Source organism: Thalassophryne amazonica, chromosome 2 (genome assembly GCF_902500255.1).
Source record: "Thalassophryne amazonica chromosome 2, fThaAma1.1, whole genome shotgun sequence".
NCBI classification, from domain to species: Eukaryota; Metazoa; Chordata; class Actinopteri; order Batrachoidiformes; family Batrachoididae; genus Thalassophryne; species Thalassophryne amazonica.
The window spans coordinates 93,111,037-93,124,640 of record NC_047104.1 but is presented as its reverse complement, the minus strand read 5'-3'; the positions used below and the strand labels follow the sequence as shown (position 1 = coordinate 93,124,640).

The 13,604-nt window shown below is 42.4% G+C and overlaps 1 protein-coding gene across 2 annotated transcripts in view; it reads left to right on the top strand.

Moving 5' to 3' along the window:
- The window catches only part of LOC117527193 (furin-1-like), a 272,765-nt gene that overhangs the window by 181,146 nt on the left and 78,015 nt on the right, over positions 1-13,604 (top strand). For both annotated transcript variants that reach the window (XM_034189406.1, XM_034189413.1), the window contains exons 4-6: positions 4,573-4,668; positions 9,544-9,672; positions 9,934-10,010. In XM_034189406.1, coding sequence (XP_034045297.1) covers positions 4,573-4,668; positions 9,544-9,672; positions 9,934-10,010 — 302 coding nt within the window. The remainder of the gene's footprint in view (positions 1-4,572; positions 4,669-9,543; positions 9,673-9,933; positions 10,011-13,604) is intronic.

Sequence of the window (13,604 nt, the reverse complement as noted above, 5' to 3'; positions counted from 1 at the left end):
AACCGTATTGTAAAGGAGGAAAGAAAATATCCAAATGAAGAATTCAAAGGTTGTTCGCTGGCTAGCAAAAAGAGTTTACAAACTATGATACTTGCTAGAGGGTGTATTACTAAGATCTGACTATGCAAGGCACCCAAACATTTGCTGTAGTGGTATTTTGAAAATATAAAATCAGTCTTGCTTAAAGGACATGTTTCACAGAAATCAGAACTTAGATTTAGGTTGATGATACACCAGGACTACTTTGTGCACTTCCGTGACTGGTCTCAAAGTATACTGTGTTCACAACAAACGGCTACGGAGACTGCCAAAAATAGAGTACTCGTGAGTATTCGTTTCTCCGAGTGTTTCCGACAGTGTTTCCGTAGCTTTGAGGAAAACCTCCCATCACGCGCTTGAATGAAATATAGCTGCTAATGTTAAGAACGGAGCTGCAAATTAATTATGAAGTTTACATAAGTGTGATATTCTGTTATTATGACTCGTCTTTAAGTGATAACAGTTAACTTTGATGCAGTCATGGTAAAAGTAGCAGCTGCTCTCGACTGTGAGAAGGCTTAGTGCACATACATGTCCATTAGTTATGAATGCAGCCTGTTAAAAACTGTTGTCATTGATATAGCTGTGAAAAAAATCTAAGAAATATTTCTGTGTAATCAGGCAGCCTGAAAAACAGTGGAGAGAGTTCCGCGTGCACATTCAGGGCGGTATCTATAACGGGGTTAAAACGGTGTGTTGCCAGGATACAGAGAACAGACTCCGCACACATCAAGATCCAAAATCTGACAAACTCTATCAAAGTAAATGATAAATAACATAGCCTACCAGCTCCACTCAGAACAAAATAAAAATCACTGAACAGGGAACTCACCCACTTATAGAATGATTTCCAAGAATAAATATGTAAAGATGACACTGTCAAAGAATTCATCACGCAAATTTAACAGCCAGAGAGCAATGTCCATGACCACTCCATCAAAGAGGTCCCAACTAGCACCATCACACATGGATAGTGCGTGATTGCCAGCTGGAGAACCATGTCCAGGTCCACACCGTCCTCCTGTGGACACATGTCCTCCACGATTCTGCTGTGATGAAGCCTACCTCTGTGTGCGGGGTCTGACCGCAGCCACCAGCATGAGATGTTTTCCCATTGTGATCCTGATTTAGAATAATAAGAAAAAGATAATTCCAGCTGGTGTGGGCAGGTGTGTCCAGCCTACAACCCATGTGCCACAGATGCTGTAATCTCTTGGCCACTTCCGAGTAAGATGTTTTCTGGAAATGCACCTGCTAACTCATCAAGCAAGAGTAATGATTTGGCAATAAAATACATCAGTGACCACTAATTATTATTGCATGTGCACGGATAGACTTGCAATCATGAATACTTTGATGTTGTGTTGCTAACCAGGACATTAAACAACGTGCAACTTATCCTTTAAAATACAAGGTGAACACAAAAACACTCCTTGGTTTCAAATATTTATATCAAAAGTCACATGAATAATTTTACAATTTTGAAGAAGAATCTGCAAAAGAGAAAAAAACTTGATGAGTTTCTGCAACTGTTGATACCAAAATGGTAAAATTATTAATGTGACTTTTGATATTATAAATATTTGAAACCAAGGAGTGTTTTTATGTTCACCGTGTATAAATGGCATTTTAATTTTTTGCCTTTTGGAACTCAGGTAAATTTTTGTTTTATTTATTTATTTAGCTGTTCACACATACAGTTTGACTAAGGGTTTCCAGACCTTTGCATGCCACTTATACAGCACATGGATTACATATGTGCAGTCAGTTTTATGCTCTGTCAGGATAATATTTCATGGCGTCGCAATGAAAACCAGTCCAGATTTTTTAATTAGATTTGTGCTGCTGTGGATTATGTCATGAAGTCTCATTAGTGAAGTCTCTGAAGGACTTCTTGTCTGTTATTCCAATGAGAGTATGGATCTCTTCACTTGACACAGTGACCCAGATGGCTAGAACATGCCAGAGAGCTCAGCTGAACTCTTGTTGATTTTCATTTTCCTTTGCTAGCAGTTGGTTAACCATATTGTTGGAAAAAAAACCTCTTATAACCACTCCTAAGATTAACACAAGAGTAAAGTACTAAGCTAAAATTCACAACAGTTACACTAAAAAACTAACAGAAGTATTAAAAACATGTGGAAGGGGGGTCGAACTAGCTAACACAAGCTAACCGCTAGCGAAAATGCTAGCTGCTACTAAATGGTAAATGGACTGCATTTATATAGCGTTTTTCCATCTGCATCAGACGCTCAAAGTGCTTTACAATTATGCCTCACATTCACCCCGATGTCAGGGTGCTGCCATACAAGGCGCTCACTACACACCGGGAGCAATAGGGGATTAAAGACCTTGCCCAAGGGCCCTTAGTGATTTTCCAGTCAGGCGGGGATTTGAACCCAGGATCTTCTGGTCTCAAGCCCAACACCTTAACCACTAGACCATCACCTCCCCATACTAAGATTTACACAGGAGTAAATTAATGACCTAAAATTCACAGCAGTTACACTGAAAAACTAACAGAAGTATTAAACAGATACAAAAAGAAACAGTTACAAATGTAATCATGGGGGGGGGTCGACCTAGCTAGTGAATGCTAACTGCTAGCGAATGCTAACCACTGTCGATTCACAACAGGATTGTAGTTAAACAAGGTTCAGAGTAGATACACTTAACAACCAGAGTGTTAAACAGAAATAAAAGAAACATATACAACCGTGTAGAGTTCAGAATCAGATCACAACAGCAAATAATCCTTCGGAAACACGTTGCCACCCTGCTATTGAGATTTACAGAATTTGATAGTATCTCTCGAGGCATCCTGACAAAACTCGTAATGTCAACAAAAAGCACAACCTGTTTATTTGATCCTATACCAACAAAACTGTTTAAGGACCTGTGGTCCACTCTTGGGCCGACTGTGCTGGAAATTATTAATCTTTCTTTAACTTCTGGATCTCTTCCTAAATGTTTCAAATCTGCAGCGATTAAACCATTACTTAAGAAAACTAATCTTTTCCCTAGTGTATTGACAAACTATCGGCCGATATCAAATCTATTATTTTCCTCTAAAATTCTGGAACAGTAACACTACCTCTAACCTTAGTGACATGAAATTTGGGGTTCCACAGGGGTCCGTCTTAGGCCCCCTGCTTTTCTCCCTTCATATAGCGCCCCTTGGGCACATATTGCGGCGTTTTGGGATTACCTTTCACTGCTATGCTGATGATACTCAGTTTTACATGCCAATGACTGCTGATAATCTCGTTCGCATAAAATCCTTAGAAGATTGCCTTGCATCAGTGAGAAGTTGAATGTCTAGAAAGTTCCTACTTTTAAACTCTGATAAAACTGAAATGATGGGTCTTGGTCCAGTGAGACATCGGCATCAATTTTACCAGTTAACGCTCAGCCTAGGCTCATGTGTCATACATCACACTGACAAAGTGAGGAATTTTTGATCCTACATTTTCCTTTGACCTCCAAATTAGAAATATTACGAGAACTGCTTTCTTCCACCTGTGAAATATAGCGAAGATTCATCCCATCCTGTCTATGGCTGATGCTGAGACCCTGATCCATGCGTTTATCTCTTCTAGATTGGACTACTGCAATGTTCTATTTTCTGGTTTACCGCAGTCTAGCATTAGGGCTCTCCAATTGGTTCAAAATGCTGCAGCCAGACTTTTGACACGAAGCAGAAGGTTCGACCACATTACACCCATTTTGGCATCCCTTCACTGGCTTCCTGTCCCAGTGAGATCAGATTTTAAGGTTCTGCTACTAGTCTATAAAATTGTTCACGGACTGTCACCTCCCTACCTAGCTGACCTAATTAAACCTTATACCGGCCCAGGCTTTGCGTTCTCAGGGTGCAGGACTACTTTGTGTCCCTAGGGTGAATAAGAAGTCTGCAGGTCATAGAGCTTTCTCTTATCGTGCCCCTGTTCTGTGGAATGATCTCCCTGCGTTAATCAAACAGATTCTGTGGAGATTTTCAAATCCAGACTTAAGATGCACTTTTTTCCCTTTCGTATGGCTAGCATACTGGTATAGTTTTGTTTTATGCTTTTTACTCTTTTAATTCATGATATTTATTAGGAAACTGGGCGTGCTGCGGCCTCAATTTTACCTAAATTCTGGGTCTTTTAGTGAAACTTTGGGCTAGTGGCTGGCGATCACCTTAGTATCTCTTCTGTTTTTCGTGTTGTTTAATGCTGGCAAATTATACAGTATTTCTTGTCTTTCTGGTGCCTGATTCTGTTTTCTTTTTTTTGCTCTGTTTAAGGTGCAGCTCTATCCAGAGATGGGAGTTGTATTTGTGCTGGCGACCCTCCTGTCCTGTGCACCAACAGCATTTCCTGTATATTCATTTTGTGAATTGTTCTGTGAATTGTTCTGTAATTTATGTCTGTAGCATGGCCTTGAGGCAACTCTGTTGTGATTTGGCACTATATAAATGAAAATAAATTGAAAAATGAAATTGTTGTTATTGCTAATTCCTTTGTGTGTACCTGTGTTTGTGTTGTCTAGGTAAATTGGGCAGAGCAACAGGTTGTGAAACGAAGGACTAAGAGAGATGTTTTCACAGAACCTACAGATCCTAATTTCACAGACCAGTGGTACTTGGTGAGTCAACATTTTTGAACAGAAACATTTGTGAACAAAAATGTATGTTTGTGTGTTGCATGTCTGAGGTTTACAAAGACACTCATACATACGTATGTATGTATGTATGTATGTGTGTGTATGTGTATATATATATATATATATATATATATATATATATATATATATATATATATATAAATTTAATAATTTGACCTGAAATATATGCTTGTTTGTAATTATCTTCAATTAATTGCATTTTAAAAACCAAATAAACTCATCATAAAAGAAGTTTATTTTAAATGAAAATATATTCTAAATAATTGGCATAGTGAGATTATTCTTTTTTAGTAGCCCGTGACAACACATCAGAAGGTAATTTCTTTTAGTGCAACAGCATAGTGAATCTAATTGGTGAAATGAACGCATTAATTTGTCCAACCTGTGTAATTGTATTTTACAAACATTCCTGAACATACACCTTTGTGTTGTGGGTTCAATAGATTTAATCATCACAGTTGTTGATGTATACTGCATTTTTCAGTTGTGAATTTTATGCTTTGTAATTGAATTCTGTGTCAGTTTGTAGTCTGTGCAGCTGCAAGTAAAGAGAAGCAACCAGAGCATCTTGTCCTGACTGTCTTTAATGTGCTCCTATTCTTAGTAGATTGACTTATACGTTTGGTTATAAGTGTGTTGTGTTAAGCAGTAGTAACGACCCCTGAGATTTTCTGTTCTGTTCCACGATTCCTTCAATTACTATGAGGTCGCTTCAGGCAGAAGACTTTTGGTGATGCAAAATAGACTTGCGTCACCAGTTGCTTTAAATGTTTATGTTTTAACAAAGGCTAACTGAGTTCCCTGGTGTGTCAGAGCTGTGACGGGCACCCTGAAGTACAAAATAAGTAGAGAAAAGATGACTGACACATTGCATTATTGTTATCTAATCATTTCTTCCAGATACTGATGTTATTCAGTAATACTTTATTATTAGAGTTGAGCTCATTTTTAATTTAGTTATTTCAACATTTAATTATGTCCTCATTGACTATGTGATTGATTTTAATGTTGTAATCAGGACAGAGTAACTACTAAAATATCAATTTGACTATTCTAGTGATTGTGAATGATTTGAAATTATGCACAATGGAGTGGGGCTTCTTCTACCTGTGCAAGTGTCTTATTGACTGAACTTTGACTTCATGGACATGCTTATAATATAAAAGGAAACAGCTTTTTTAAAATAATAAAATAGTTCTGTTTAAACAGCCTTTGTTTTGTTTAGAAGTGTAGCAGCAGGTCTGAGTTTGCTGAAATGGCAGGTGAGCTGGACCCTCAGGACATTTAACCCGATGGTCTCCTCTGCAGCTTTGACCTGTTGGAGGAGGTTTTTGAGACATTTTCCTCACATTTTGAAGTGCAGAGATGTTCTCTTCTTTTGTCTGGACTTCAGGCTTTGGTATATTTAGACTGACAAAGAAGGCCTTTATAAGCCCATAATACAAAAGCTTTGGGTGGGGAGGCAAAGCCAAAACAGGCCCCCAAACCCATGGCTTTTTAAGGTGATGTTTTTTTCCCCATCCCATTACGCTGGGGAAAAAAAAATCCTGCTGAGAACCCTGAAAATTGATAAGGAGCTTCTTATTTATGTTTAGATGTAAGTAGCAGTTGCTAATGAGGAGGGCCTAAAATCGGGTTTTGCACTTTACTGATTGATGTGTTGTAAATGTAGACTTAAACCGAGAAGAAAGTTCAAATGTTGCAGGAATGTACCACACTGCTTCCTGTTCAGCTTGTCTGTGCCTCATTAAAAGTGGGTCTGGCTCACCAGGGGGAGCATGTGCAGGTTGGTTGGCAGGGTGCCTTTGATGGACATATGCTAATGGTCAGCGCGTGTGTGTGTGTGTAATATTAATGGTGACTGATTTCTTTTCACTGATAAATCATGAGCAAGTCAATCCGTTAAGCATACATCCAAAACAGAAAATTTTCTGCCATGTTTGTTTTCAGATGACCAAAGGGATTGTGAGATTAAAGGAAAAGTCCATTTTCTTCTTATTTTCATAGTTTTGGATGTCATTCAAAGCAGTCATGATGACATATTATTGAAGTCACAGAACATTGCCATCCTTGTGCACAGTGCAGTGAGGAAAGGAGCCCTAATAATACCACATTACTGTCAACAAATCCATGTTTAGCAGTATCATCTCTGCCTGTTTAGACAAAGGGAGTGTGTGTGTGTGTGTGTGTGTGTGTGTGTGTGTGTGTGTGTGTGTGTGTGTGTGTGTGTGTGTGTGTGTGTGTGTGTGTGTGTGTGTGTGTGTGTTACAATCCCACATCACGTGTGGAAACATGTCAACATTGTAAGTCAAAGCTGAATCAGGAACGTGGTAGAAGCTAATTAATCCCAAAATCAAATGTTAATTATTGCACCCCACAGGCTCAGAAAGGTAATTAAAATTGACAGCAATTAGATTCTGTGGTTTGTATTCTTAAGCTTCCTAATTTTGACAGAATTGCCATTTTCCAAGACCTACCAGCGTTGTTAGTAAGGAACATGTTATCGCAAATACTTACAAATGCAAGCTGAAGTGATATTCTGTACTTGTCAGAATTATTACAGTTATTGGATAACAGCGGTAACAATGCATTCATATCATGAAATAAAAAACACCTTCAAATGAATGTGTGATAGTTGTAGGACACATTTGTGAATGTTGAATTACGTTCACACTTTAGGAAATACAAACTGAATGGTAAATTTGTTTAAAGTAGGTATTTCTCACCGTGCAAGAATAACACAACCAAGGGAAGCCACATGATGCTCAGACATCTGTAAAGAAGCCACTGCCTTCTGTGTTTGCAGAAACTGGGCATCATGGTACTTTTGACTGTTGCATCGACTTTGATAGTGTCATGGTTGACTGGCACACAAAACGATTTTCTTAAAAAAAAAAAAAAAAAAAAAAAAAAAAACAGAAATTTCAGTAGTCGTTGGCCAGAAGGCAAATTCTAGGCACAGGCCTAGTTTTAATTTGTTTTCTTGTTATACTTCATGCACCTTCACAGTTTTGGAGAACTGCCTGCTCCAGACAGATTTACCATAATCTAAAATGATAAATCTGTGACACTCTTAATTGGAATAAGCTGGCATAGAAAATGAATGAATGACTTCAGTGACTAGAAAATGTTCATGTATCCATCTGTTGACTTGTTTAAAGAAAATTGGCTGTGAAAGTGTTGCTTTAATGTCAATTTATCAGTGTGTACCACTAACTGTCCCATTTTATATCAATATTTTTTTTTATTTCACTGTCTGAAAGCAGTTTTGTTGTTTTTGTTGTTTTGGTCACTGCCTTTAGACATTTTATTAAATATTCTGATCATAAAATTTGGGTGGGGAGTGGCAGGGGGTGCGTTTATTTCTGAAAATATTTTAAATTTTGTAGTAAATTCAAGGATGCTAATAACTCTGATCAAGGCTGTAAAAACAGAATGTTGTTTTATCTTACATATGTGCAGTGGACGATACATCACACACCTTACATTTAACCAAAGCTACAATTTTTGACCAAAGGTCAGGCTGAATGTCAAAAGCTTATCAAAAAGATTACAGAATGATTACTGCGAGTCATCATTTAGCTCAAGAGATACTTACTGGGAATACAAAATACATTAATTCCAAGTATGCTGACACATACGAGGTCTGTTAGAAAAGTATTGGGGCTTTTTATTTTTTGCGAAAACCTGATGGATTTGAATCACGTGTGCTTGCATGAGCAAACCTTGAACCTTCGTGCGCATGCGTGAACTTTTTCACGCCTGTTGATTGCGTCATTTGCTCGTAAACAGCCTTTGTGTGGGACGTGTGTTGTGAGCTCGGCGGATTTTCATTTCAAGGAAAAAGACGGAACGACTGGAGCAGCACCGCATCAAATTTTGCAAGAAACTGGGCGACAGCCAGGTGGAAACCACTTGGAAGATTCAGACAGCTTTCGGTGATGATGCTATGGGCATCACACAGATTAAGGAGCGGTACAACCGGTTTAAAGACGTCCGCACAACGGTGGAGAGCGAGCCACGCTCCGGTCGGCCATCAACATGCTGAAATGACCAGATCATTTCCAAAGTGAACGCTGTGGTGATGCGGGACAGTCGTGTGACTATCCGAGAAATTGCGGAAGAGGTGGACATCAGCACTTTTTCGGTACATTCCACTGTGACAGAAGATTTGACCATGAAAAGAGTGGCAGTGAAAATCATGCTGCTTCTGACGGCGGCGCAAAAGCACCTCTCACAGGACATGCTGTGACATGCCCACCTCTTCCACAATTTCTCGGATAGTCACACGACTGAAAAGTCACAGAAAGCTGTCTGAATCATCCGAATGGTTTCCACCTGGCTGTTGCCCAGTTTCTGACAAAATTTGATGCGGTGCTGCTCCAGTAGTTCCGTCTTTTTCCTTGAAATGAAAATCCGCCAAGCGCACTACACGTCCTCACACAAAGGCTGCTTACCAGAAAATGATGCAATTGACAGGCGCGAAAAAGTTCAAGGTTTGTTCATGCAAGCACATGTGATTCAAATCCATCAGGTTTTTGCAAAAAATAAAAAGGTCTGATACTTTTCTAACAGACCTCGTATTATAGAGTTTTTATAATACCTCATTTCCCTCATTGGGAATCATTAAGTGTTTCCCGAAAACTGATTCACTAGTACGGTTTCCACTGATAGTTTATTTAAAAATGTTAAGTAGAATTCATCTAAATGTTTGTCAGTGTTTACCTTTTTTGAAAGAGTACTTGAGGTTGTTGGTATTGAGAGCACGTATTTGTCAGCATCTGGATGTCTCGCAGATCAGTTGGCTTCAATCTGAGTTACTTTCTCCACCCTCAGTACAATGACAACCACCGTGACCTAAATGCCAAAGGTGCATGGGAATTGGGCTACACGGGTAAAGGAGTGGTGGTGTCCATCCTGGATGATGGTATAGAGAAGAATCACCCTGATCTAGAGAAGAACTATGTGAGTATAATATATAACGTGAGGTGAAACATGATCCTTTTCATGGCACACGTAAAACACAATCTTAATGATGGAAGCTACAGAGCATGCTGTCTATTAGACTTGATGGCTAATGAAGTGACTATTACCCTGGTGACATATTTGGAGGTTGATAGATGTTATAATTTGCATAATTTCTGCACTTGAATAGACAAGATTTTTATGTACTTAATTACTTTCCAAACAAACTGTAAACCCTAATGGTGTGTCTGTCTTCTGAAGGACCCAGATGCCAGCTATGATGTGAATGATGGTGACCCAGATCCTCAGCCCAGATACACACAACTTAATGACAATAGGTAAAAAAACAAAAAACAGCAAAACAAAGCCTGACACAAATAATTGAGATTTTCTGTCCTTCATCTGTCTTTTGGCCTGAAGTGGAACCACACATCTGTCTTATTCTAAATGTCATGTCAAATTCTAATTGCACTTATTTATTTACTTGTCCTTTTTGTAGAGCTTTTGGGAATTTTATCCACTGTTGTAATTTACCACTGTTTGATACTTTTGTTTGATGCTTTTACAAAAATGGGTAGCTGCATCCTAATCTGAATTCTCTGGTCATATATAAATTTGGAGAATTGTTTGCACTTGTGTGCAGACATTTCTGTAGTCTGTGTGTAGTTTCGCTCTGCTTAACCAGCCTAGGGTAGTATATGGAAAAAGAAACCCCACTTTATTGCAGTGGTCTCTGCAGATGGCATTAGGAGTTGTTTACCGTCATAGTGATGTCTTGCAGAGAATTGATTGAATTAAGTTCATCAGCATTAATGAAAGCAGGCAATTATTCCAGCTCTGGAGGGTCCAGCTTGTCTTTCTTCATTCCTACTATGTGCTTTCTTTCTAACTTAACATAATTCATTGTAATCTGCTGTTGGTGGGCCACTGGCCAGATTTTGTGTTGGAGAGATTTTATCATTGATGCATTCAGAGACGTACGCTGTTCTGATCACTTTGGTCTCTGTGTAACTATGTTTGTATGTTGCAAAGCTATCTTAAGAATATCTTATACAAAGTTGATCAGACAAAGTTCATCAGCAGGTACACTGGACCTATGGCTGGGAAGAAGTGATACGGTTTGGCTAGTTGTAGATTGACCCAAGCTAATGACTGGGAGCAGTGTGCAGCCACAGTCCAGTCCCCAGGGACCAACTCGAGTCCTCGAGATGCTGCTTTGGTCAAGTGAAGTGAAGTGAAAGCAGCATGAACTTAATGTGCATGTTTTCAAACTCCACAAACAAAGGAAGTTGGGCATTTGAACCCACGACCTTCTTGCTGTAAGCGAAGAACATTGTTGTTAATTTTCAGGTTCATGATTACAGATAATGTGCAACAAAGTTTAGTTATGCATGTGTGGAGATCAAACATCCCCAATTATCATGGGGTCCTGGCAGGGGCGCCGCCAAGGATTTTGGGCCCCATGAAAAGAAATCTTACTGCCCCCCCCCCCCCCCCCATATAATTTTGTCAGTACTATAATTGTATTAGGGGCCTCTCTGGGCCCCTGTCAATCATGGGCCCCTAGAATCCTTCTCCTTATTCTCCCCTTTTCGGCACCCCTGGGTCCTGGAGCAGATCCTGAACGTGGACATCAGAGTGTTTTAGTAAGCACGTCCTGAAGATTATTGCGTGCCCTGTTCCCACACTGGAGGACCTTCATGGCTCTTACGAGGTCTGTCAATAAAGTAACGGTCCTTTTTATTTTTTCAAAAACTAGATGTATTTCATTCATATTGTTGTGAAAGTGTAGGAACACGGACCCACAACAGGGGGCGCAAATGAACGGACAATGGAGGAAGTCAAATAATAACACTTTACTGTTGTGAATGAGCACAACAAACACGGCAGATCACAATAGAATGCAATGAAGTCAATTCACAGAATGTGTCATGTGGGCAGGCTCGAAGATAAGAGACGTCTGTCCAAAGCAGAACCGGAACCACACGATTTCCTCTGCCCCCGAACCCCGGGAATACTGGAGCCGCCAAGTCCCGAACTCCCAGGTGGCCACTGCCTCCGCTTGTCGGATCTGGTACTGCTGGCGAGGAGCAAAAACAGTTAGATGTGGGTGCATTTACACCCAGCAACACTTATGGTGGGAAATCCACCTCCACCTCTCATCAGAAAACTGGTATGTGCAGGAGTATGAGTACTTATCAAAAAGGTTGGTGAAAAGTCCAACTCAGTCTCCAGCTGCAAGTACTCACTGACTACTGTCAAAACACAAAGCAACAATGTTTACTGTCTGAAAGACAACACAACGGCTGAGTACGTTACCTCCTAAGAAGAGCGATATCTCGGCAAAGAGGTGGAGATGTCGTCTTGCTGATATACAAATGAAGATCAGATGATTGGTGACAGCTGTCATAGGTGATAAGTGACAGCTGTCACCCCGGCTGCTCCTGTGAGGCGGCAGCGCCCTCTTGTGCCTGGAGCCTGCACTCCAGGCAGGGTGCCCTCTGGTGGTGGTGGGCCAGCAGTACCTCCTCTTCAGCGGCCCACACAACAGGACCCCCCCCCAACGGGCGCCTCCTGGCGCCCGACCAGGCTTGTCCGGGTGGCGGCGGTAGAAATCGGCCAGGATGGCCGGGTCTAGGATGAAGCTCCTCTTCACCCAGGAGCGTTCTTCGGGTCCGTACCCCTCCCAGTCCACCAAATACTGGAAGCCCCGGCCCATCCTACGGACATCCAAGAGCCGGCGCACAGTCCAAGCCGGCTCACCATCGATGATCCAGGCAGGAGGCGGTGCCGGACCCGGAACACAGAGGGGTGAGGTGTGATGTGGTTTTATACGGGACACATGGAAAACAGGATGGATCCGCAGTGAGGCCGGAAGCTGAAGCCTCACTGCGGCTGGACTGATGACCTTGAGTATCTTGAAGGGACCGATGTAACGGTCCTGCAGTTTAGGGGAGTCCACTTTGAGGGGAATGTCCTTTGTTGACAACCACACCCCCTGCCCTGGCTGATATGCAGGGGCCGGGGTCCGCCGGCGGTCTGCATGGGCTTTTGCCCTCGTCCGGGCCTTCAGCAAGGCAGAACGGGCGGCGTGCCACACCCGATGGCACTTCCGCAGGTGGGCCTGGACCGAGGGCACACCGACCTCTCCCTCGACCACTGGAAACAACGGGGGCTGGTACCCCAGACACACCTCAAAAGGGGAGAGGCCGGTGGCAGAAGACACCTGGCTGTTATGGGCATACTCGATCCAGGCCAAATGGGTACTCCAGGCCGCCGGGTGCGCGGCCGTTACGCAGCGCAGGGCCTGTTCCACTTCCTGATTGGCCCGTTCTGCCTGCCCGTTGGTCTGAGGGTGATACCCGGACGAGAGACTCACCGTGGCCCCCAGTTCCCGGCAGAAGCTCCTCCAGACCTGCGAGGAGAACTGGGGACCGCGATCGGAGACGATGTCTGTTGGAATCCCATGCAGCCGGACGACGCGGTGGACCAGGAGGTCTGCAGTCTCCTGGGCCGTCGGGAGCTTCGGGAGGGCCACGAAGTGGGCTGCCTTGGAGAATCGGTCCACTATCGTGAAGATGGTGGTGTTGCCCTGGGACGGCGGGAGGCCCGTGACAAAATCCAGGCCGATGTGGGACCAGGGGCGGTGAGGCACAGGAAGCAGCTGGAGCAGTCCCGGTGCCCTGCGGTGGTCTGCCTTGCCCCTGGCGCAGGTGGTGCAGGCCTGGATATAATCCCGGACGTCGGCCTCCAGGGACGCCCACCAGAAGCGCTGCCGGACAACTGCCACTGTTCTTCGCACCCCTGGATGACAGGAGAGCTTGGAACCGTGACAGAAGTCCAAGACTGCAGCCCTGGCCTCTGGTGGGACGTAAAGTTTGTTCTTCGGCCCGGTTCCGGGGTCCGGGCTCGTGCCAGGGCCTCCCGGACGG